Source organism: Podarcis filfolensis, assembly GCF_964270895.1.
Source record: "Podarcis filfolensis genome assembly, chromosome: 7".
NCBI lineage: Eukaryota > Metazoa > Chordata > Lepidosauria > Squamata > Lacertidae > Podarcis > Podarcis filfolensis.
In genome coordinates this window covers 3,930,018-3,953,189 of record NC_139603.1, presented here as the reverse complement: position 1 = coordinate 3,953,189, position 23,172 = coordinate 3,930,018, and the positions used below count along the sequence as shown (strand labels likewise).

The window sequence follows — 23,172 nt, the reverse complement described above, 5'->3', positions numbered from 1 at the left end:
TGTCAAGTTTTTACGATTCTGTACATGTGCCTGGACTAGAGTTTCCCTGACAAGCAAATTTAATCTCTAAAATAAAATTTCAGGTTGCTTCTAGTAGAAATTCTGCACCAGATACCAATCATGGATTCAGAACAATATGGGGAACCTGCTCAAGATCCAGGAGTAGTCATTTGGGCTAAAAACTATTACCTGAAAAGTATGGTAATAACATAGACCAGGCTTCCTCAAACTCAGCCCTCCAGATGTTTTTTGCCTACAACTCCCATGATCCCTAGCCAGCTGAACCAGTGGTCAGGGATGATGGGAATTGTAGTCTCAAAACATCTGGAGGGCCGAGTATGAGGAAGCCTGAGCTAGGATGTGTAGTGCCTGTTCCTTCTCTTGTGTTTGGGTGCTTCAGTGACCCATCTCACTGCTATCATGTAGGGGCTGGGGAAGGAGCTGGCAGGTGAAGGTGTATATGGCTGGAGCATACCAAAGGATCAAGACTCTTTTCAGTTCATTGGAGAGATGCTTATGCCTCCCTGTTCAAAATCCACTGGCCATTGTGTAGCAACCTTTTTTATTTTGGGCGAAGCACTGGAAGAATGTGTGAAGTCTATAGGTCCCCTTGTTATTTTTCCAAGAGGAATAGGGAGCTTTGTCATTGGCAGAGATCTTTCCTTACATAGCTTTCACACAAGTTTCTAGTCCTGGTCATCCCTATGCAGGCTGACGGAATTTGGAAACAAATAGTTACAGAAGATGTTACGGCGCTGGTGAACAGTTGGTTTGGCTTTGCTGCAACCAGATCAGTAGCAGCTAGTGGTAGGGGCATGTTTCAACCTGATCACCTTCAAAAGTTGTTAGATAATTTATTAGATAATTTTTCATATTCTTTGGTTTGTTTTTGACGTTTGTTTTATTATGTTATTGCTCACGGCTTTGGGCTTCCTTTTGGAAAAGCAGTGAACAAACATGAAATGAAAAGCTCTGAGTTCATCTTTTTTTACATAATAGGGAAACTAACCTAAAAAGGAAAGCATGGGTTGGGATAAAGCAGATGGATGCTGTTCAGAAGAAATGAGTCAGCCATGGTATGCTTTGCCTCGGGCCCTGAGAAACAAAGGCAGGTCCGGAATAGGAGCATGTTGAGAACGTGGGTGCAACTGTTTGGATAGAAATGAGAAATAGGATCAGTCAGGTTTTTTAAAAAAAGCGTTTCCTAACTGACATTGCAATCTTATACAGTAAGCCTGCAACTTACGCAACTTACGTGTGCACTGAGCTTTATGCATGTGGCAGCGAATAAATAAATCAAAGGGAGTGGAGCATCCAGGAATAATGGCTTTGGCAATCCTCCCTGCCATTGAACCCAATGGGTTTTGACTTGACGCAATTTTGCCTTTAGGCACGATCCCTGGAATGTAAACCCTGTGTAAGCTGTGGGCTTTGTGTACTACCATCGCAACAGGGCCAGAGATAAACCCCTGTGACGTCACTGGACCGGTCACCATATCCAAAGTGTGCCAAGTTCAGGAGGTGGAAAATAGGAGAGTGGAAAATTCTTGTCTGATGATGTTTTCATATATAATGGTTACTTTAAAGTTGCAATGTTTTGGCTTTTGGAGTGGTAGGGTTCAGTGACAAAGGATATTGGGGGGGGGCTGTAGTGGAGGATAAATGTTGGGTGCTTCAAGACTGTTGCTATTTGGGGGTAGGACGCAAATCACATACTGGCAAATTCAGCTTCTGCAATCAAAGTTGATTTGGAGCTCTTGAACAGGCAACCCAATTCTCCACAAAATTTGGCTTTTTAAAATAAGAAAAGTGACGTGGAAATGTACTAGAAAGTACTTGATGCAACATCATAAATCATCTATGCAAACAAATAAATTAGAGTGAATATGCAATAAGCAGGTTATCTGGAAGCAACTTTCATTCATTTTAAAGGACTTCTTTCCCTCACTTTCTCCTCTAGCTCCCTCTGCTGATTCTTGTTTACAATACTTTCCCTTCCTTCCGTTTCATGCCATTGCCACCTTTCCAGGCAGCATAGTCAGGTTTTGCTGGGAGTTTTCTCTTAAGGTAAGAACATAAACGTAAGAGCATACGTAGAGCCTGCTGGATCAAGGCAATGGCCCACCTAGTCTAGCATCCTGTTCTCACAGTGGCCAACCAGAGGATTGTGGGAAACCAGCCAGCAGCACATGAGCAAAAGAGCCCTCTCCCTTCCTGGCCTTATGTCAGAGCCCCTTGGTGCCTCGGCCGGTTCCATGACTAGCAGTGCTAGATGCTGCCCAGCCATCTCCGGATGACCCCTCGCATGGCCCTGGGCTCATGATGGGATTCCAAGATGGTAAGATGATGCTTTGGAATTGCTAGCCTAGCAGGTATACTCAGCAAAAGCAGTTTAGTTTGTTCAAAGACCTAATGAGGAGAATGAAAATGTCTGCCAGTAGTCATCAAGTGCTTCCCTTAGGAAATGGAAAAAATGGGTCTCGTGGTTTCCTTGGTCTCTGCCAGCAGAGATCAGAGTGAGCCGGTGCTGTTTCCCAAGCCACTTGAGTTAGGAGCTGTGAGGAAGTCTGGGCATCTTCACACAAAATGGAATATAAGCTGCCTAAAGCACGAAGCATATTAGACTCCATATTACGTTTTGTATTTTATGGGAATTCAGAGTCCATAATTACCTGCTAATGGGTTCCAGCAGGATTGGGATATGTCTGGGTAAGTTTAATATCTAGCTATTCTCCCCTATGAACTTAGATTGGATGTTTTGGCACATATGTTAATGGGAATGGAAGGAGGTGGCATTCATCCCACACATGATGTACTCACTTCCTTCACTCAGACAAATAGAGAAGGTAGGTATCCATTCCTCCACCATTACCCGACAGTCTTATCTGCAGAAACACTAGTTTCTGGACCCAAATGATACTGATTAAGTTAGACCCAGTGTGAAGGAAACCCTGTTCCAAAAATTTGCAAGTAAAGGTTTATTGGCCCTCTAGCTTAAATCTACACAGCAATCTATCTCAATATATTATTATTATTATTATTATTATTATTATTATTATTATTATTTCCTTTGTGTTCTAGATGAAAAGGTATAAGCCAAAATGCGAACTCCCCTAAACAGCATGTGTGTGTCTGTGTAAAACCCCACCTTTTTCACTTCACTACAGGTTTACAAGTTTTGTGAAATTTCTCTTGGCGCATATGTCTGATTTAGAAGCTCAGTTCCTAAATCTATTTAATTCATAGGGCAATTATCCTTATTCTCTCTTCCTATATCAGCCAGGACTTTTGCTGGCTGCCCTATGAGCAGAGACTTGCAGGCTGCTAGCACTCTGCTCAGCTGCAGAAAATTCTGTGCTGAATTCTCCTCACTGTCCTTATGTAGCCTCTCTACCAATCTTCCCCGTAAACCAGTGAGTCAGCTCTTTTGGGCAGGCTATACAGTCATACCTTGGATCCCAAACGCCTTGGTGCTCGAACGTTTTGGCTCCTGAATGCCACAAACCCAGAAGTGAGTGTTCCGGTTTGCGAACATCCTTTGAAACCCGAATGTCCGACGGGACTTCCGTATTATTATTTTTTGACTGGGTACGTATGTGTGTTTGCCCCTCTTAATTTTAAAAGTTTTCAGTTTATTGTGTAATTAGAAGCATTGTGGTCTTGTGGTTGAAATGCATGTGATATACGAACAAACTTAGAAGCTTTAGAAAACTTCGTTCTGGTTTATGGTAGTGGATTTGGAGTTGTAGATGCTCGGAACGGTTGTTATAAGGCACAATAATAAGGCACTTTTGAGTGCCTTCAAGCAAATATAACACATTTCAATGTGTGTTATAGATTCAAATAAAGGATAAATCTCATTGTATCAAGTAGCATGTGACTAGTAATTGGTGAGAAATTATAAAGGCTATTTGCATAAGCCTTCCGCTATAGTCTCAGTTTGATAATAATCATGTCCTTCCTTACTTGGGAGTGAGCACCATTTAGCTGAAGGGGAGTCGCTGCTGAGCTAAGAGGCAGAGGATCTGGCTGCCTGGGTTGGCTCTGGACATTGAAAAGAGGACGCATGCGTGACTGGTGCTCCCTCTTTCCACAGTTCCACATAATGTCTAAAGTGGTGCCTCCTGCTTCTTCCCCATTAGGCCATCAGGTGAGATCCATTTTTTGGTGTTATTTTATGGTATGGTCTAGGAATGGCTTTCAATCCATCTATCACTAATATAGCACAATGCTTTACATTGTGACATTTTAAAGTCTGTTTCCTGCCCTGAGCAGTTTCCAATCTAAATTTCAGCAGAAGGGAGGCAGCTGAGGGAGGGGTGCCCAGCAGAGGGAAGAGGGGGCAAGGAGATCAGGAGGCTGCGCCTACAACCATGCACTTACACATATTTAGGCTTTATTTATTTATTTTGAACATTTATAAACTAGCCATAATTTTAAAAAATGGATTTGAGGGTAGTATACAAAGAATTTTTTTTAATATGCCAGAGTTCTGGCTTCTAAACCATTTTCAAGGACAGCCTCAAGCATTTTATTATTAGTTCAACCTGGAGGTTACCAGAGCATGAATAATGGAGATCAGCCTATCTCTATTTGGGGGGAAAACTGCAGCTGATCCGACTGCACCTTGATCCAACTCTGGTCTCAGTGACATGGGGTTCCTTCTACCCGCTTGGGTTGGCTCCAGTTGGTAAAATGTACCCCATGTCATTGAGACCACTTGTATCTGAAGTGACTGTTATGTACTGAAGTTCTCACCCTGGGCCAGCAGGGGGATACTGTAGATAGTTATGCAAATAAGGGATCGAAAGTGACGTTCAGTGATTGGATAGTTTTAGAAAGTTGTTACAGTTACGTTGTACTGGAGCTCTGTATAAGCAGGCTGACTGAACCCTTCAGTTCAGTTCTGTTCTGGCCTGTGAATAAACAACAGCTGTTTGAAGAATCGCTGTGTTGTCTGATATGTTCACCCACAACTTAACAGTGACATAGTTGGATCAAGGAGCATCCCTAAGCTGTGTACCTGCTCCATTCAGAACAGTCAATACACCAACTATCTTACTGTGGAACCACAAACTCACAGTGCATCCATCTCATCAGGACTCAGCTTCAGTTTACTCACCCTTTCTCAATGCATTCCTGACTCCAGACAGCAGCTTATAGCTTAGCACTTTCACAGCAATACTGATGATAAGAAAAAATAGAGCTGGGTGTCATAGGAGTGTGTATTGGTCTCACATTTTGCTGGGTACTTGTGTGTTTTATTTTATTTTTCAAAAAAATCTTATCTGTTTATGAATTGCTTTGTTCTTTTTCCACCTTGTTCTTTGTTCTGGGTTCTGAGCCGCTCTCTATAAAATGAAGCTCTCTGTTGCTCTTTCACTATAACAGGGAATTTAAAAAACAGCTATTACTTTCCACACCTTTGACCAAAGTGGGTTAAATTTACAGGCCCAGAAGTCTATATACCATCTTCATTTTCTGCCAGAATTATTTTCAGAATGACAGGTATTGTGATTCTCCGGCAATGTTAAAAAAGGATGTGTACAGAAAATGGAAAAGGGGGGAAACCACCAAAGAGGAATTCAAACAAATAGCCAGCACGTGTAGACACAAAGTCAGAAAAGCTAAAGCACAGAATGAACTCAGGCTTGCTAGAGAGGTTAAAAGCAACAAAAAAAGGCTTTTATGGGTATGTTCGTAGCAAAAGGAAGAACAAAGAAACAGTGGGGTCACTCAGAGGAGAAGATGGTGAAATGCAAACAGGGGACACAGAAAGGGCTGAACTCCTCAATGCCTTCTTTGCCTCAGTCTTCTCCGATAAAGAAAACAATGCCTGACCTGAAGAATTTGGAGCAAATGATTCAGCAGAGGAAACACAGCCCAGAATAACTAAGGAGATAGTACAAGAATACTTGGCTAGTTTTAGATGTATTCAAGTCTCCAGGGCCATAGAATCATAGAATCATAGAGTTGGAAGAGACCACAAGGGCCATCGAGTCCAAGCCCCTGCCAATGAACTGCATCCAAGAGTATTAAAAGAACTGGCAGAGGTGATCTCAAAACCACTGGCAGTCATCTTTGAGAATTCCTGGAGAACAGGCGAAGTCCCGGCAGACTGGAGGAGGGCAAATGTTGTCCCTTTTTTCAAAAAGGGGAAAAGAGAGGACCCAAATAATTACCACCCAGTCAGTCTGACATCAATACCAGGGAAGATTCTGGAGCAGATCATTAAGCAAACAGTCTGTGAGCACCTAGAAAGGAATGCTGTGATCACCAATAGTCAGCATGGATTTCTGAAAAATAAGTCATGTCAGACTAACCTGATCTAGTTTTTTGACAGAATTACAAGCCTGGTAGATGAAGAGAACGCAGTGGATGTAGCCTACCTTGATTTCAGCAAGGCATTTGACAAGGTGCCCCATGATATTCTTGTAAAGAAGCTGGTAAAATGCGGTCTTGACTATGCTACCACTCAGTGGATTTGTAACTGGCTGACTGACCGAACCCAAAGGGTGCTCATCAATGGTTCCTCTTCATCCTGGAGAAGAGTGACTAGTGGGGTGCCACAGGGTTCTGTCTTGGGCCCAGTCTTATTCAACATCTTTATCAACGACTTGGATGATGGACTCAAGGGCATCCTGATCAAATTTGCAGATGACACCAAACTGGGAGGGGTGGCTAACACCCCAGAGGACAGGATCACACTTCAAAACGTCCTTGACAGATTAGAGAACTGGGCCAAAACAAACAAGATGAATTTTAACAGGGAGAAATGTAAAGTATTGCACTTGGGCAAAAAAAAATGAGAGGCACAAATTCAAGATGGGTGACACCTGGCTTGAGAGCAGTACATGTGAAAAGGATCTAGGAGTCTTGGTTGACCACAAACTTGACATGAGCCAACAGTGTGACGCGGCAGCTAAAAAAGCCAATGCAATTCTGGGCTGCATCAATAGGAGTATAGCATCTAGATCAAGGGAAGTAATAGTGCCACTGTATTCTGCTCTGGTCAGACCTCACCTGGAGTACTGTGTCCAGTTCTGGGCACCACAGTTCAAGAAGGACACTGACAAACTGGAACGTGTCCAGAGGAGGGCAACCAAAATGGTCAAAGGCCTGGAAACGATGCCTTATGAGGAACGGCTAAGGGAGCTGGGCATGTTTAGCCTGGAGAAGAGGAGGTTAAGGGGTGATATGATAGCCATGTTCAAATATATAAAAGGATGTCACATAGAGGAGGGAGAAAGGTTGTTTTCTGCTGCTCCAGAGAAGCGGACACGGAGCAATGGATCCAAACTACAAGAAAGAAGATTCCACCTAAACATTAGGAAGAACTTCCTGACAGTAAGAGCTGTTCGACAGTGGAATTTGCTGCCAAGGAGTGTGGTGGAGTCTCCTTCTTTGGAGGTCTTTAAGCAGAGGCTTGACAACCATATGTCAGGAGTGCTCTGATGGTGTTTCCTGCTTGGCAGGGGGTTGGACTCGATGGCCCTTGTGGTCTCTTCCACCTCTATGATTCTATGATTCTATGTCAGACTTTAACATTTTGGGGTAGGAACAATAGGAATTGCAGGGGGTGGGGGAAAGAGCAGGGATCCCATGGAAAGACTGGAATTGGGGAAAAGTCACACACATCCAGCAATGACAGCAATGTTACCCCAAAACTATTGGTGGTGGTGGTGGCCTCTTCACTGGTTTGGGGAGATATTGTGAGAGAGATCTTTAAATATTGACTTGCATAGGGAAGGGATGGTGCAAAAATCCCAAGGGAACACTGGGATGGGGGGAAATGTCACTCTGTAGCCCAAGTGTAGTTGGTGGGGTGGACAGGCTTCTGCCCCCCATGTTCTTTGAGAAGATACAATGGAGATACAAGTACCCCTCAGCCAGGACCTTGTTACAGAGTGGGCTTCTGCCCCTCTCCCCACAGATTCTTGGGGATACAAAGAGGAGCTCGCTATTAACACACACAGGACCACATGGCAAAAAGACACAGGCTTTAATACTTTCTCCAGATCACTGTGATTGGAGTGCCTTGGGAAATAATTCCCTATGATTAAAATCTAGACCTGTCTGTCTCCACTACTTTTGTCTCAGCCTCTGGTCATTCCCCCAATCAGTTTGGTTTTCTTAGGAAAAAGCAACTTCTCTCTCTCTCTCTCTCTCTCTCTGTGTGTGTGTGTGTGTGTGTGTGTGAGAGAGAGAGAGAGAGAGAGAGAGAGAGCGCGTGTGGGAGAGCAGAAGCCATAGAAGTACTTGGAAGCTGAGGGACTCATTCATCCCCCCCCAAGGTTTCCTTCATTTTGTAAGGGGGGACATAGTGGATTTAAAGACCCAACTAATCTTCATACAGTGGCACCTCGGGTTAAGTACTTAATTCATTCTGGAGGTCCGTACTTAACCTGAAACTGTTCTTAACCTGAAGCACCACTTTAGCTAATGGGGCCTCCTGCTGCTGCCGTGCCACCGGAGTACGATTTCTGTTCTCAACCTGAAGCACTATTTCTGGGTTAGCGGAGTATGTAACCTGAAGTGTATGTAACCTGAGGTACCATTGTACTTGGTTGGTATGAAAAATGGACTTGCTTACTGCACAAATCCACTGGAGAAAAGTACCAGTAGTTCTGAAAATCATTCTTCTAAACACATTCTTCAAAGTGTATGTGCAGCTGTCCCAGTCATCACTTTGGATGTGACACAGAAATGTAGAAAGAGGATGAATCACACATGCATCATTTTTAGCACTTCCAGATAATGTCCAAAGAAGGGACATTGTAGAATATTCAAACCTTGTTTTTCTTAATTATGTACAAGGTAGAAAATATATAAACACTGGGAGAACATTCCTCTCTCTCTCTCTCTCTCTCTCTCTCTCTCTCTCTGCATGTCCGTGTGTGCATGTGTGTGTGTCCATGGAAGGAGATGAAGGCAGCTTATTTCCTTTTCTATCCTGGTGTTTTTACAAAAGTATCTCCCCTCCTATTGACACTACAATTGCCCATATTATGTAAGGAATGCCCATATTATGGGATGCCAGGGTTCAGTTCTGCTTTGAGCCATTAAGCTTGATGTCTCACACTCCGTGTAACCTATCTCATGAGGGTAAAGAGTGAGAATACGCATCTTTGAGCGCTTTGGAGAAAAAAGTGGTATACTGATGTAAAGTAACACGTAAGTAAATAATAAACTCAGTTTGAGGTCTTTTGTAACAGCCTTCATATGAAAAATTTAGTTAGAAGCTTCATAACCAAGGACCAATAAATCACTCCTATCAATTTAGATGGAATGGTGATTTAGGTTTGAGAGCTCTTCTCTTTCCTTCTTTCTTTCAATATGTACATTTATATGTAACTGTATACAATGAGTATTGCTACTATTACTGATAAATGTAATCTACATATAAAAATGGTAAAGGACCCCTGACTAATATCCAGTTTATATGTATGTACAGTGGTACCTCGGTTTAAGAACAGTCCTGTTTACGAACGATTCAGTTTACGAACTCCTTAAAACCGGAAGTAGTGTCCCGGTTTACGAACTTTACCTTGGTCTAAGAATGGAATCTGAACGGTGGAAGGGCACCGGCGGAGGGAGGCCTCATTAGGGAAAGCGTGGCTCAGTTTAAGAACGGTTTCGGTTTAAGAATGGACTTCCGGAACAGATTAAGTTCGTAAACTGAGGTACCACTGTACAGGAGTAATGAAGTGACTGGCTAATGTGCATAACAACCAGCAATTGTGCATTTTTCTGTGCCTCATGGAGAATGTACACATAATCTGTCCATGAAGAGGGAATTGTGCAGCCTTCCCGGTCAATATACATAACTCTCCAACAAGCCTTGGGGGAAATGCATATCTGTACATCATTTTACACATTCAAGATACATAATCTCCAACAAGACAGGGGAAATCTGCATATCTCAACAGGATTGTGTGCATTCGCCAGGCATTATTAGGATCTTTAGATAAGCTGGAACAGGAAACTTGAATGGCAACTCATTGTTGCGACATATTTAACTGAGATGACTCTATAATTGTATAGGTCATGGCTGTTTTCATTTACAGGATTCCCATATATGGGAACTGGGACTGGAATCCTATACATACCCCACCTGGGGTACTGTGTCCAGTTCTGGGTGCCACAATTTAAGAAGGATATTGACAAGCAGGAATGTGTGCAGATGAGATTGACCAAGATGACCAAGGACCAAGATTGACCTGTGACCAAGGGTCTGGAAACCAAGCCCTATGAGGGATGTTTGAGGGAGCTGGGCATGTTTAGCCTAGAGAAGAGGAGACCGAGAGAAGATAGGATAGCCATCTTCAGATAGCTAAAGGGCTGTCACATGGAGGATGGAGCAAGCTTGTTTTCTCCTGCTTCAGAGGCTAGGACCTGAACCAATGCATTCAAGTTACAAGAAAAGAGATTCTGACTAAACAGCAGGAATAACTTTCTGACAGAGCTTTTAGACAGTAGAACAGACTCCCTCAGGAAGTGGTGGATTCTCCTTCCGTGGAGGTTTTCAAGCAGAGGTTGTATGGGCGTCTGTCATGTATGATCTAGTTGAGATTCCTGCATTTCAGGGGGTTCAGGGTCCCTTCCAATTCTACAATTCCATGATTCTGTTGATTCTGTGATTCTGTACCTTAGAGAAAGTCTCACTGAACTTGGTGTTACTTACTTCTAAGTAGACATAGGATTGCACAGTGAATGGACTGTCTAGGAAACAAGTCAAAATGGTGGGAAGTTTACTGAAATGTCAGGTTAGTGTGCTGTAGACCAGCTCAAAAATATTTGTTCATTTGACAGCTTTACCATCTGTCACATAGTTACTTTCAAAGAAATAATTAATGTTGGGGTTTTTTGGCGGGAGGAGGACTTTTTAGTCATTGGTAGTTTGGTACTTTTGCCACTTACAAAAAACAATTAGGTAACTTATTTTGAAAGTATGAACTTAACTTTCAAATTGTAATGAATTTACATGTAAATTATTCCCTGAACAAGCTTTTAACCTGGAATATTAGGGTCAGCCAAGAATTGCACACTTTTTTTTTAAATGAAACAAACTAAGGCCTTTTTTAAAAGTACATTCTTAAAGGCAGTTGTTCAAAGCAGGTGTATTCATCACACATTATCAGCATCATGGCTTCATGGAACAGTTGACAATATTTGACCTGTCCATTGACCAGAGTGCCCTAATATCTAGAATACTCTGGTTTGCCTCATTGCAAATTTAGGGCTGTTGCAGAAGATACCATTTGGCAGCTCAGGTTGCAGTCCTGTGAATGTGTCATGGAACTCAGTGCAACTAACATGCACAGGGGAATAGGCTGCAAAATAATCAGGAGGATAGAGGGACAAATTCCTTTGACATAAATGTTAAAGGTCTGTGCGTTGTATCCCGTGCTAGTCATATAACTTAGGTCCATTAATATTAGTGGCTGGAATTCAGGGCCTGCCCAAGACATTTTGGCACCTGAGGCAAAGCACTAAATAGTTCCCCCGGCACCACCAGGGAAGAAGGGCTGAGTGAAGAAGAGGAGGAGTTTGGATTTGATATCCCGCTTTATCACTACCCTAAGCGGCTAACATTCTCCTTTCGCTTCCTCCCCCACCACAAACACTCTGTGAGGTGAGTGGGGCTGAGAGACTTCAGAGAAGTGTGACTGGCCCAAGGTCACCCAGCAGCTGCAGGTGGAGGAGCGGAGACACGAACCCGGTTCCCCAGATTACGAGACTACCGCTCTTAACCACTACACCACACTGACATACAATGGAAACGGTGTGTGTGTGTGTGTGTGTGTGTGTGTGTGTGTGTGTGTCTAATCAACTGTAGCTTATGGTTGTAGTTGGAATCAAAGGCTGTCAGAGGGGAAAGAGGTCTTGTCTGAATTATGCTGGGCAGGTGCAGGACCCAGGAGACCCCAGAGAGTAGTCTCCATCATTTCTTCCCAAGGGGTGGGAGGAGACCAGCAGCACCTCCTATTCATCAAGAGGCCGCTGTAGAGGTGGCGTGTGGAGACAGGAAGGGGGGCGCCTAAGGATGAGGCAGATCCGGCCTCCAAGAAGCATGCTGCAGTTGTTGTGGCTTCTGTGGCAGCAGCAGCAGCAGCAGCAGGCAATGCATTCCCTGGAGGTTGCCAGGAGCGTAGGAAGGGGCGGGCGGGGAGGTGGACCGCCCTGGGTGCCCTCACTGAGGGGGCTGACATTCAATGCGCTGCCCATCCACGCCTCCCAAGCCTACCCCAAGCCGTTGGCATTCCTCCCTTCTGCCTTCGTTTTGACAGCTTGGGGAAGGCTTGGGAGTCGTGGGTGGGCAGCCTGCCGAACGACTTCCATGGGTGGCTCGCTTCGCCCCCAGCTGTAGAGCACGTGCGCTGCTCCAGGCACCCGAGCGCCATGCCCCCCTCAGGAGTATGTCTGCCCTGGGCAGCACCCGCCCTGGGCAGTGTGGGCATATGCTCCGCCGCTGTCTGTTGCCCCTGTGAATCCAGCCTCCCAAGGTGGTCTCCTCACCTTGCCTCATGGGTTGCTCAGTTGAAATTCAATGTTGCTCTGTTACAGATGTTCTGTCCTCACACGCATTTCAGTTTGCCAGGTGGAACAATTCCCCTTGCATGCTGTTCTGCAGGTTCTCCCAATGTCCCCAGGCTGGGGGGGGGCATGCAGGGGGAAAGCCCTGTTGCGCAGGGCCTTGTGCAGGACTGCTGCTGATGGGGCTCCTTGGGTGAATCCTGCCCAATGGGTCTACTCTGAGCAGCAAGGTGGATACAACTCTGGTTTGGTTTTAGTTTCGGAAGAAGACAACAATTAAGAGGAAGGCAACATCATAGTCATTTATAGCACTATTCACATTTAATGAATTGTGTAGGGTTAAAGGAAAACTTATCATCATTTTTGACTAGGGCACCCAGTGAAATTTACTGGCAGATGAAAGGAAGCACATCTTCACACAGTGCCTAATTAATTTACAACACTCACTCCACAAGCTCGGGTGGTTGTTTCTCGGCTTATCAGTGGTTCTAAGTGAGGATAGCTGAAGAGAGACCTCAACTCTCTCTGCATATCAAAATGGATGTGTATAGATACATGGAAGCAGCCTCTTTTGTTGTTCATTAGGAAAGCAAATGCAAATCATCTGGATCATGCCTCTTCCTTGGACCGCATACCCCTTTTTGTCCTAAAAAAGAAAACGCATCTTCTTGAGAACTCTGCATTCTTTCTGCTGGGCTGCTATCCCTTGGGCATTGTACATTATTTTTTGAGCTTTGCGGATGTGCTCAGGGCTGTTGCTAAAATATCTGTGTTTGTATTGATTATTTGGTAGGCTTCTGAATCTGCGCTGCTCAAACAGGAACTTACATAAGATTTCGTACTCCCCAGGGTAGTTTTTTTCAGTCAGACTGAGCTGACTTTTGCCTGCACTGAGCTTTTGGGTTTCACAGATTCTTCTTCAGGACATTGAACAAAGCAGAATAAATAAAAATAATAATACTTAAAACATATATTTTTAAAAAAGCATGATGGTGGACCCTGCCTGAAGTTTGCTGCTGCTGATAAATATAAGATGATTTCCATTCTTGATACAGTTCAATGTGTCATAGCAAAAATATGTTTAATTTAATTCCTATATTTATATATGTTTTTATACTAAAACAGTCCCTGAGTCGTTTCTAAAATTAATAAAGATTATAAAGCATTCAGGGAGAATTGCTTGGAAAGCTTGCATGTTTGGCAAGAATGGATAAAATGTGTGTATTAAGGAGAAATTCACACTGAAATGCTGACGAGAACTTTTAAAGATAAATAAATTGAAAATTGATGTGGAATTGTGGAGAACTGAATTTAAGATTGGAAGAATGATTAACAGAGAAACCAAAATTGTCAGATTCATCCATCCCTACCACTAAGAGATACACAATACACAGAAATTATGTCTTACATCTACACAAATCATACTGTGCCTACCCTTTTCTAATATCACTAATTCCATACCCCCCTGTACCTCATACACATCCGTAAACACTCCATCTATTTAATCACTCCAGTATTCATTCTCTCTCCAATGTCTTGTGCTCTGTCACCAAACCACTATCACCAACCACTTCTTCCACTCCACTCTAAAATATGCTGTAAAACACCAGGAGACAGTGGAGCACTTCACTTACAGAACCATATAAAGTATCAAAACAAATTTCTCCTCATCCATCACACAGATGTACTATATGCACCCTGGTGCTCCTTCCTCTCTTCCAGGAGAGCCCTCAGGCACCTCAACCCATCCCACAGCTAAACTATGGGATAAATGGTGGCCACAGACTTGGGGGGCTTTAAAAGAGAAGTGGACAAATTCTTGGAGGAATTTGCCTCTGAATGTCAGTTGCTGGGAATCACAGACGGGATGAGAACCGTTGTTCTAAAGTCCTGGTTTCAAGTTCCCCATGGAGGCCTCTGCTTAGCTCCTGTGAGAACAGGATGCTGGACTAGACAGGCCTGATCGAACAGCCTCTTCTTATGCTCTTATCCTTTTAAAAAACCCATTCTCAATATATCTTCCCAGGAGTTCTGCAGTCTAAGGTATATTGACATTTCTACCATTGTTATCTATGGTACGTTTTGGAACTTTTTAATACTTCCAGTATGTATTTTTATCATTTTGAAATTATTTTGTAGTGATTTTTAACTATCTTAGGGAGGGTGAGACAAGCAAGGCACAATGCGAATTCTAAGAATCTGACACTGTGATTGCCACTCCATATTTTGATGTATGGTGGCCTTTAAGTCTGGTAATATCTTGAAGCTTAAATACTGAATTTGGCAAGACATAGGGGAGAGAGAATCCATGAACAAAATTTCCCTCATTTGGTCTCACTGTTGCTGCTCCTTCTAAAAAAAAAAAAGCAGGCTAAGCAATACGTTTTGTAAGAATATATCTTAGGCAATGCAGAATAAATAAGAGGAAGGTCATGCTAAGATAACTGACATCAATAGCACGATTATTGACTTTTGACATGCTCTTCGGCATTAAGACAAATGAGGTCTCCCTTATTTCAAAAGAAGTTTTATTAGTGAAGTTTTATTAGCGAAGAGTAATTATCAGGAAGCTTGCTATAAGCCTCCTTTCATTATGTGGCAGTGGCAGGTTGGTTGAGGAACATTTGAATTTGTGCATCCTTTCCTGGTGCATAGTTAGCTAAATTGCTACAAAAGCATCCAGTAAAGGTCATAGGCACAGCTGCCGCCGCTGATACCTGATGGTCTGGACTGTTTCTCTGGTGATGTTGTAAAGAGGCATCTAATTACCTAATTGCTGGATTTCTGCACTCTTGCGACCCAGAGCCCTCCTTGTTTATCCTCTTTCACAGGCAGACTTTCCTTTTGGGGTCCTTTCTGCTATTGTTCAGTATGGAACACTGTCATTTGGAAAAGCCGAATGACCTTCTCAATTCCCAGTTACTTTCTCTACGGAGATGTGCTTTAGCATTTTCCCACTTGGCAGCAGCAAAGCTACTACATGGTACGTTCCCAGAATGAATAGGCAGGCACATGAGCATTAAAAAAAACCCTGCAGTGATTGTAGCTGAACTGAGAGGAAGAGAGTCCTCCTCCCCATCTCTCCCCTTCCTGTAGCCAAATGCTGCCATTCAGATCTGCACAGGCTGTGCAATCAACAGCATGTCTGCCAACAGCAGCAGAGGTAAGAGGGAGAACGCAGCGCAGGAGACTGTGGCAGCAGAAATGCCAGAACGAGGGCAGGAATCCTTCTCGGAGAAATCCCTGCCTGAGTTGATGCTGCTTCCCAGTTGGATGTGATGTGCATTTGTGTCTTTTGCGCATTTGGGGAGGAATGAGTGCTGTCATCCATGCTTAAGGAGAGTGGGGAGGTACCGGAATGAAAATGTGCAGAAGGAGTCAGGGGTGGGAAGTGCTGTAGAGCCTGAAACTCAAGCATCTTTTTATGCCAAATGCAAAAAGTATGAAATGCAGCTGTACTTCCGTGCTTTGACATTTGGGGTGGGGGTGGGGAGAGCCTCCCACTGTTAATGATGACTTGTAGTTCGATAAAGGATCAGCTGCTCATGAAATGAAGCCTTTAATAAATCCAAAGACTTAGTGGTCAAGAGCAAGACTTCTGATGTTGGTTTCTAACACCATATGCGGCTGGAGAGATCCAGTGGCGATCTTAATAGGACTGCTTTTTCTCTCTCTTTGCAGCTGTCCGTCCAAAGCTCAAGAAATTGAAGAGCTTGAATGTGGAAGTGGGAGCAAAAGTTTCTATGAAATGCGAGGCAAGTGCTGGAAATCCCCAGCCATCCTACAAATGGTTCAAAGATGGCAGAGAACTGAAGAAAAGCAAAGATATCCGCATAAAATATGGGAATGGAAAGTAAGTACATAACTGCTTCTTTTCACCCTAAAAAATGAAAAAGATTTAATGTGTTGTTCATATAAATGTCATCTTGTTGTTGTTGTTGTTGTTTAGTCGTTTAGTCGTGTCCGACTCTTCGTGACCCCATGGACCAGAGCACGCCAGGCACTTCTGTCTTCCACTGCCTCCCGCAGTTTGGTCAGACTCATGTTTGTAGCTTCGAGAACACTGTCCAACCATCTAGTCCTCTGTCATCCCCTTCTCCTTGTGCCCTCAATCTTTCCCAACATCAGGGTCTTTTCCAAGGAGTCTTCTCTTCTCATGAGGTGGCCAAAGTATTGGAGCCTCAGCTTCACGATCTGTCCTTCCAGTGAGCACTCAGGGCTAATTTCCTTAAGAATGGATGTGTTTGATCTTCTTGCAGTCCATGGGACTCTCAAGAGTCTCCTCCAGCACCATAATTCAAAAGCATCAATTCTTCGGCGATCAGCCTTCTTTATGGTCCAGCTCTCACTTCCATACATCACTACTGGGAAAACCATGGCTTTAACTATACGGACCTTTGTTGGCAAGGTGATGTCTCTGCTTTTTAAGATGCAAATGTCATCTTACACCTCCATTATTTTGGGGGGGGGGAACCTGGGTTAACTAGATGATTTCTAAATAGTAGTGATCAGGCTGAAGTTTGTTACTTTGGTGAAAGAAATGCATTCATAACATGCTCAGACATGCTTGTTCTTATTAATGTCAGTGTTTTAGGGCTCAGATTCAGCATTTGTAGCATTCTAGAGCTCAGAGAAAGAAGTTTATCCAAGTTGAACCTGTTGCTACATATTGAGAAATACCAGTCTTCCTATAGTTTGCTACATTATGGAAGTTCTAGAGCGAGGAAGGTCAACTAAGGAAATATTTTTAATTACATCCCTTAGAAGTGGTGATTAAGCCTCAAGGAAGATGGCATAAATTGTTCATTAGAACAAAACTGAACTGTAAGTCTGACATTTGCTCCTGGTGTTTAACAATGGCCTTCTCAAAGCATGGTAAAGCCATCTGATATTAGCAAAACTTTGTGTGGTGTGTCAGTTTGGGGACAAGAATAGGGAAGAGGAGCCAGCTCCATACATACAAATACATCTTCTTTGATATTGTTTTTGATGTGTCTGGCCCTTGACTAATTATAGAATCAGAACAGTAGAGTTTGAAGGGACCCTGATGGTCACCGGGTTAAACTCCCTGCAATGCAGGAATCTCAATGAAAGCATCCATGGCAGATGGCCACCCAATCTCTGCTTACCAGTGGCGTAGCGTGGGGGGTGCAGGGGGGGGTGGGCCGCACCGGGCGCAACATCTGGGGTTAGGGCAAATCCATGGGTTAGGGGGCGCAAATCCACGGGTTAGGGGGCGCAAATTACTTGCCTTGCCCCGGGTGCTGACAACCCACGCTACGCCACTGCTGCTTACAAACCTCCCAGGAACGAGAGTCCACTGCCTCCCAAGGGAGACGATTCCAATGTTGAGCAGTTCTTAATGTCAGAAAGTTTTTCCTATAAAAGAAGAAAAAGGGGGGGAAAGTTGTTGTTTTCCTGATGTTTAGTCAGAATCTCCTTTCTTGTAACTTGAAGCCATTGGTTCGAGTCCTATCCTCCAGAGCAGGAGAAAACAAGCTTGCTCCATCTTCCGTGTGAGATATTTTAAGATGGTTATCATGTCTCCTCTCAGTCTCCTCTTTTCCAGACCCTGGATCATCTTGGTTGCCCTCCTCTGTATACATTGGAGCTTGTCAATATTCTTCTTAAATTGTGGTGCCCAGAACTGAACACAGTATTCCAGGTGTGGCCTGACCATGGACGTAGCCAGAATTTTTGTTGGGGGAGAGGCCTTTTGTTGGGGGGGGCAGAATCTCAGTTTGCTATGTATTTCTATGGATTGGGGGGCATCTGTCCCTCCCTGCCCGCCCCCCTTGGCTATGCCCATGGGTCTGACCAAGGCAGAATAGAGTAGTACTATTACATCCCTTGATCTGGACACTATACTTCTGTTGATGCAGCCTAGAAAAGCGTTAACTTTTTGCTGCTGCATCACACTGTTGACTCAGGTTAAGCTTGTGGTCCACTAAGACCCCTAGACGTTTTTCACATGTGCTGCTAGTAAGCCAGGTGTTCCCCATCTTATAATGTGCATCTGGTTCTTCCTGCCTAAGTGCAGAACATTACATTTGTCCCTATTGAAATTCATTTTGTTAGCTTGCGCCCAATTTTCCAACCTGTTAAGGTCATTTTGAATCTCAATTCTGTCTTGGTGCTCTTTATAACTATATTCCCCACAAACATGGGCCACATGTCATCAGGAATATTATTTCCTGACGATATCAAGGTATATCTAGTCATCACTCTGTCACTTGATACACATTCACAGTTACTTCTGCTTTTAGGAGCACATGCTGTGGGCATTTGCATGATGACCCTACAGTAAGCTAACATTTTCATGGCTGACTTAGAACAATGGGTTCTCAACTCCTGTCCTCAAAAGCCTCTCTTCTGCTTGAGTTACACTGACAACATCTTTAATACATGGACCCATGAATGGGAAGCACTTGAGAAGTTCCATCAGGAGTTCAGCTACTTTTAGCCTGACTGGGCCTAAAATACTGCACACTACCTTTTGGGCAGTGCTGTTCAATGGATATGTGTGCACCACCTTATGTCTGAAACCTATTGCCCACTAGACATATATTTCTTTCTTCTGGCTTCTACCCAAAGCATACCACAAAATCCTTAGTCTACAGCCAAGCCCTAAAATACAATCAAATCTGTTATGACTTGTCAAAGGGAGACTCACAACCTATGGATTTACACCAGGCATTTATTAGACCCAGCAAATGAAGTGCGGAAGCAGGATTGATGGCCCAGCAATGACCTACTACTAGAAAGAAGAGAAAGTTACAAAACACCACTTGTCACCTATACTGTAGCTCCCAGCTAAAGTATCATTAGTGACCTACAGCCTGTTCTAGAAAGTGGTGCTTCGTTCTCACAGGCTTTGAGTGACAGGCCTGATCTTACCTACAGCCACCTCCCACAACCTCCAGCAACAACAGGCTTCATAATGGAGACACAAAAGGTCCTCCTACAGGAAAACCAGAGACCATCATTTCCACCCACTATTCCACCCACCCACAAGCACACTATTACAAGACCTAATCATGTCAGCCTCGAGATTCATTCATCTGCTCATCTTCACCTGTCTTTCTGCATTCTGCATAGGACAAACTGGTTCAGCATAAAATAATAAAGAAACACAGATGTCACATAAAAAGCGGCAGTACTCAGAAACAAAAAGAAGAACTTTTCAACCTATCAGGACACTCTGGAACTGGACTTAAGGCTGTGATTCTTGAACAAAGGAACTTCAAAGGAAAGCTAGAGTATTACAGCTTATCAAGAAATTCAGTTCTATTATCTGTGTCCTTAATAGGGATCATACTACAGGGGCTAATTAGCTGACCAAGGCTACTCCGAAGATACTTTTGCTAATATCACACTGTGAATGGTCATTGTCATTATTTTTACATTTACACTTTTGCATTTCATTTCACTTTGATCTCATGGCTAACTCTCTCTCTCTCTCCCCTCCCCCCTCCACCCAGCATTCCATACATCCAGTAAAGTAGCACTATCAATAATAATTCTACATCCAATACCTTAATTAATTCAGACAGTTAATATGGTTAGCTGTTGTCTTGGAATTTGTTCCAAACCGTTGCAAATAAAACATTTTCAGGGAAACCAAACTGCTTGTTTACAAAGCTATTGTACTACCAACTTAACTGTGTGCTTGTGAAACAGGGATCACTTATAAACTCCATCTCCAACTTCTCAAAAGATTCCATCAACAGTGTCTCTGAAAATTTTTGCATATGACTTGGGAAGACAGGCAAACTAATGTCAGTATCGTCTTCCAAAGCAACTACTTTATTCCCAACTTAAGAATGGAAAGCGTAATGCCAGTGGACAACCAAAGAAATTTAAAGATGCTCTCAAGGCAAATCTAAAAAGAAGTACTATAAACACCGACAACTGGGAAACACTGGCCTATGAGCGCTCCAGCTGGAGAATAGCCTCTACCAAAGGCGTCATGGACTTTGAAGAAGAAAGAAACTCAGGACGAAAGGGAGAAATGAGCTAAGAGGAAGGCACGTTTGGCAAACCCTCACTGTGATCAACTCCCTCCTGGAAACCTGTGTCCCCACTGTGGAAGGACGTGTGGATCCAGAATTGGGCTCCATAGTTACTTACGGACACACCGTTAAGACGGTGTTCATGGAAGACAATCTTATTTGGCTACAAGTGATCGCCTTCTTGGCTACAAGAAGAAGATGTGGGCTGTCAGACATTCGTACAAAGTATCTTGAAGTTTCTTGGGCTTTATGAAATCTGGCTTTTGCTTAACACACTGTTCCACCTTCCCACTCAAAGTGAAATTGGGACTGGAAGTATGAAGCAGCCCCACACATGCTCTGCTAATTGGATCACCAATGCCAATATGTTTGTGATATCAGCTGCTCTCCTGCTTTCTTCCCTTACACATGCCCCCATCATGAAAAACGGCAGCCTGTGCTTTGGTTGCTGTCTCACAGTGTTGTCCTTCCATAATGTCTCACCATACCTTGAATATTACATGCTGGGATCAAACAACAGGAGTTGTCTGCCACCATCATGTCCTGACTGTGTGGCTTCCAAAGGCATTCTGCAAACAGAATGTTGAACTGGGTGGATATTTCTAGTCTAGCAGAGTCTTTAAAAACAACACAGTTTTTGTTAACCAAAATTAAGTACTAACTAGAATAGTGGCAGTCATGAAATTTTGACCATTGCCTATTACAAATGCTTGCCTGAAGTTCAGTTAACTGAAACCTTAAAATAGTGGTTTTTAAGGCCAGTAATAGTGACATTTTAAGGCCAGTTTGTGGCGAATGCCACATGTTATTTAAGACCCGTGTGCTTTCATATTGAGCAGCCTTCTCTGTTTCCCATTCCTCAAGCCAAATGAGTTTAACATCCCCTCCAGTAATGATGTGCCGTAATGGAACTGAGTACAGTGTTCTTCAGAAAGTAGCAATTACCTGTTTGTCAAATCTTCTCCTTTCCCATCAATTTACCACTTGCACAGCTTCCTGGCGCCACTGGGCAGGGGAGTTGTCCTTTTCAATGAATGTTTGCCGGAGTAGAGGGGAAAACTCCTTACTTGTGAGCTGCATGTTCTGTCACTAATTAGCAGCAGGCAGAGGCAAGCCTGTCTTGCTCAGAAGAGAAGGAGATTTGGGGAGGAAGATATTTCCTTCTGCTCAGTTTAGCAGGAATTATTATGTTATTACATTATTGCTCAAATCTTTTGCCATCTTATTCACATTGTAATTAGCAGAATACAATGTGATTAAGGTAGCAAAAGAGTTGAGCAATAATGCAATAACTTAATAACTCCTCTGTCCTTGAGTACCAGCATAGTTTTAATGATTAGTACAGCGAGAAAGGAATACTTACTATAGCAAATTTGAGTTATATACATTCACTGCATGCCCTCCCTAGAAACCTCAAGCCAGTTGAACCAGGACTCCCTCTTAACCAGACTAATTATTAGAGATTTGTTCTGTACACAGTTAACAAATCTGACTGTTTTCATTTTAACTGTCATTTTTTCAGAGGTGAATTTTTCATCCATATTTAGTTCATTCCTTTTTGTTTTTCCATTGACTCCAATGGGATACCCAGCCAGTCTCCTTGGGTGTTTTCCTCTCAAATTGCTATTGTAGAACTGCAGCTAATCAAAGAAGGGGCATTGAGTTTGGATGGATGCATTGTCTCAGGGCATGGCAATTCTCTTCATGGTTGTGTTCCAGATTATTCCCATTTCCCTTCCTACCTAGCTGATCCCACCCACTTGGGTCAGTCTCTTTCTCTCATACCCCCAACCCTTATCCCATTCATTTCCTCCTCATGTTCTTTTGGTTGTTTGCTGTTGACTGGCAATGGTTTCCCCTTCCTTATGGCACTAGCATTAAAGAGGTGGTAAAATCTGCTAATTTCCCCTGTTGCCCTGTTGAGTCACAGTGACATTTGGACCATTGGGATGAGGGACACAATGACCGTTCCCTTCCTTCTGTTATATAAAATTCACCAGGTGTTAAAAGTCAGCCAAAAAACAACGACAAAACCAAAACAGAAGTAATATTTATTTTATGCACAAATGAAACAGAAATGTTCTGAAATCATAGGCAAATTGCTGTAAAGCACTATTAGGGATAGAAATGTCAAGCATGTAGAACAGCAGGACTTGTGAAAAATCAGCATGGTTTCTGCAAAGAGGAGTCTTGACTCACCAATGTTTTTGAATGCTTGGAGTCAACACAATTTGACAGACATTATATACTTAACTATCTACATGTTTTGACCATTTATTTCCTTTTGAAAGTTCTGATGAATTGTTGGGGTAGCTCTTATTTTTGTTTTAAACTGATCATATTCGTAATAGAGGGAAATAAGCAGTGGAGTTTACCAAGGGTCTTTCTGGGAACTGGTTCTGTGTAGCAGGTTCAGTTTACATATTACCATCAGGACCTGTGGTACCAGACCTGCAGTCAGTCAGTTGGAAGACCAGAAGTAGAGATGAGTTTGTAGCTCAGGTAGAGCCAAAGTCAAGGACCAGAAAGGTGAGGGCCAACCAGAGAGGCCAGAGGCAAGAATATACTCAGGTCAGCTAAAAGTCAAGGTCCAGAGCAGTGAACAGAAATTTCTGCCCTCTAG

At 43.2% G+C, this 23,172-nt stretch overlaps 1 protein-coding gene across 6 annotated transcripts in view; it reads left to right on the top strand.

Moving 5' to 3' along the window:
• Window positions 1-23,172, top strand: part of NRG2 (neuregulin 2) — a 134,975-nt gene that overhangs the window by 59,870 nt on the left and 51,933 nt on the right. For 5 of the 6 annotated variants that reach the window (XM_083624461.1, XM_083624459.1, XM_083624460.1 and 2 more), the window contains exon 2: window positions 16,219-16,390. In XM_083624461.1, coding sequence (XP_083480587.1) covers window positions 16,219-16,390 — 172 coding nt within the window. Of the gene's footprint in view, window positions 1-15,601; window positions 15,701-16,218; window positions 16,391-23,172 lie in introns of those variants that run through there. The other variant, XM_083624464.1, reaches the window with a different exon arrangement.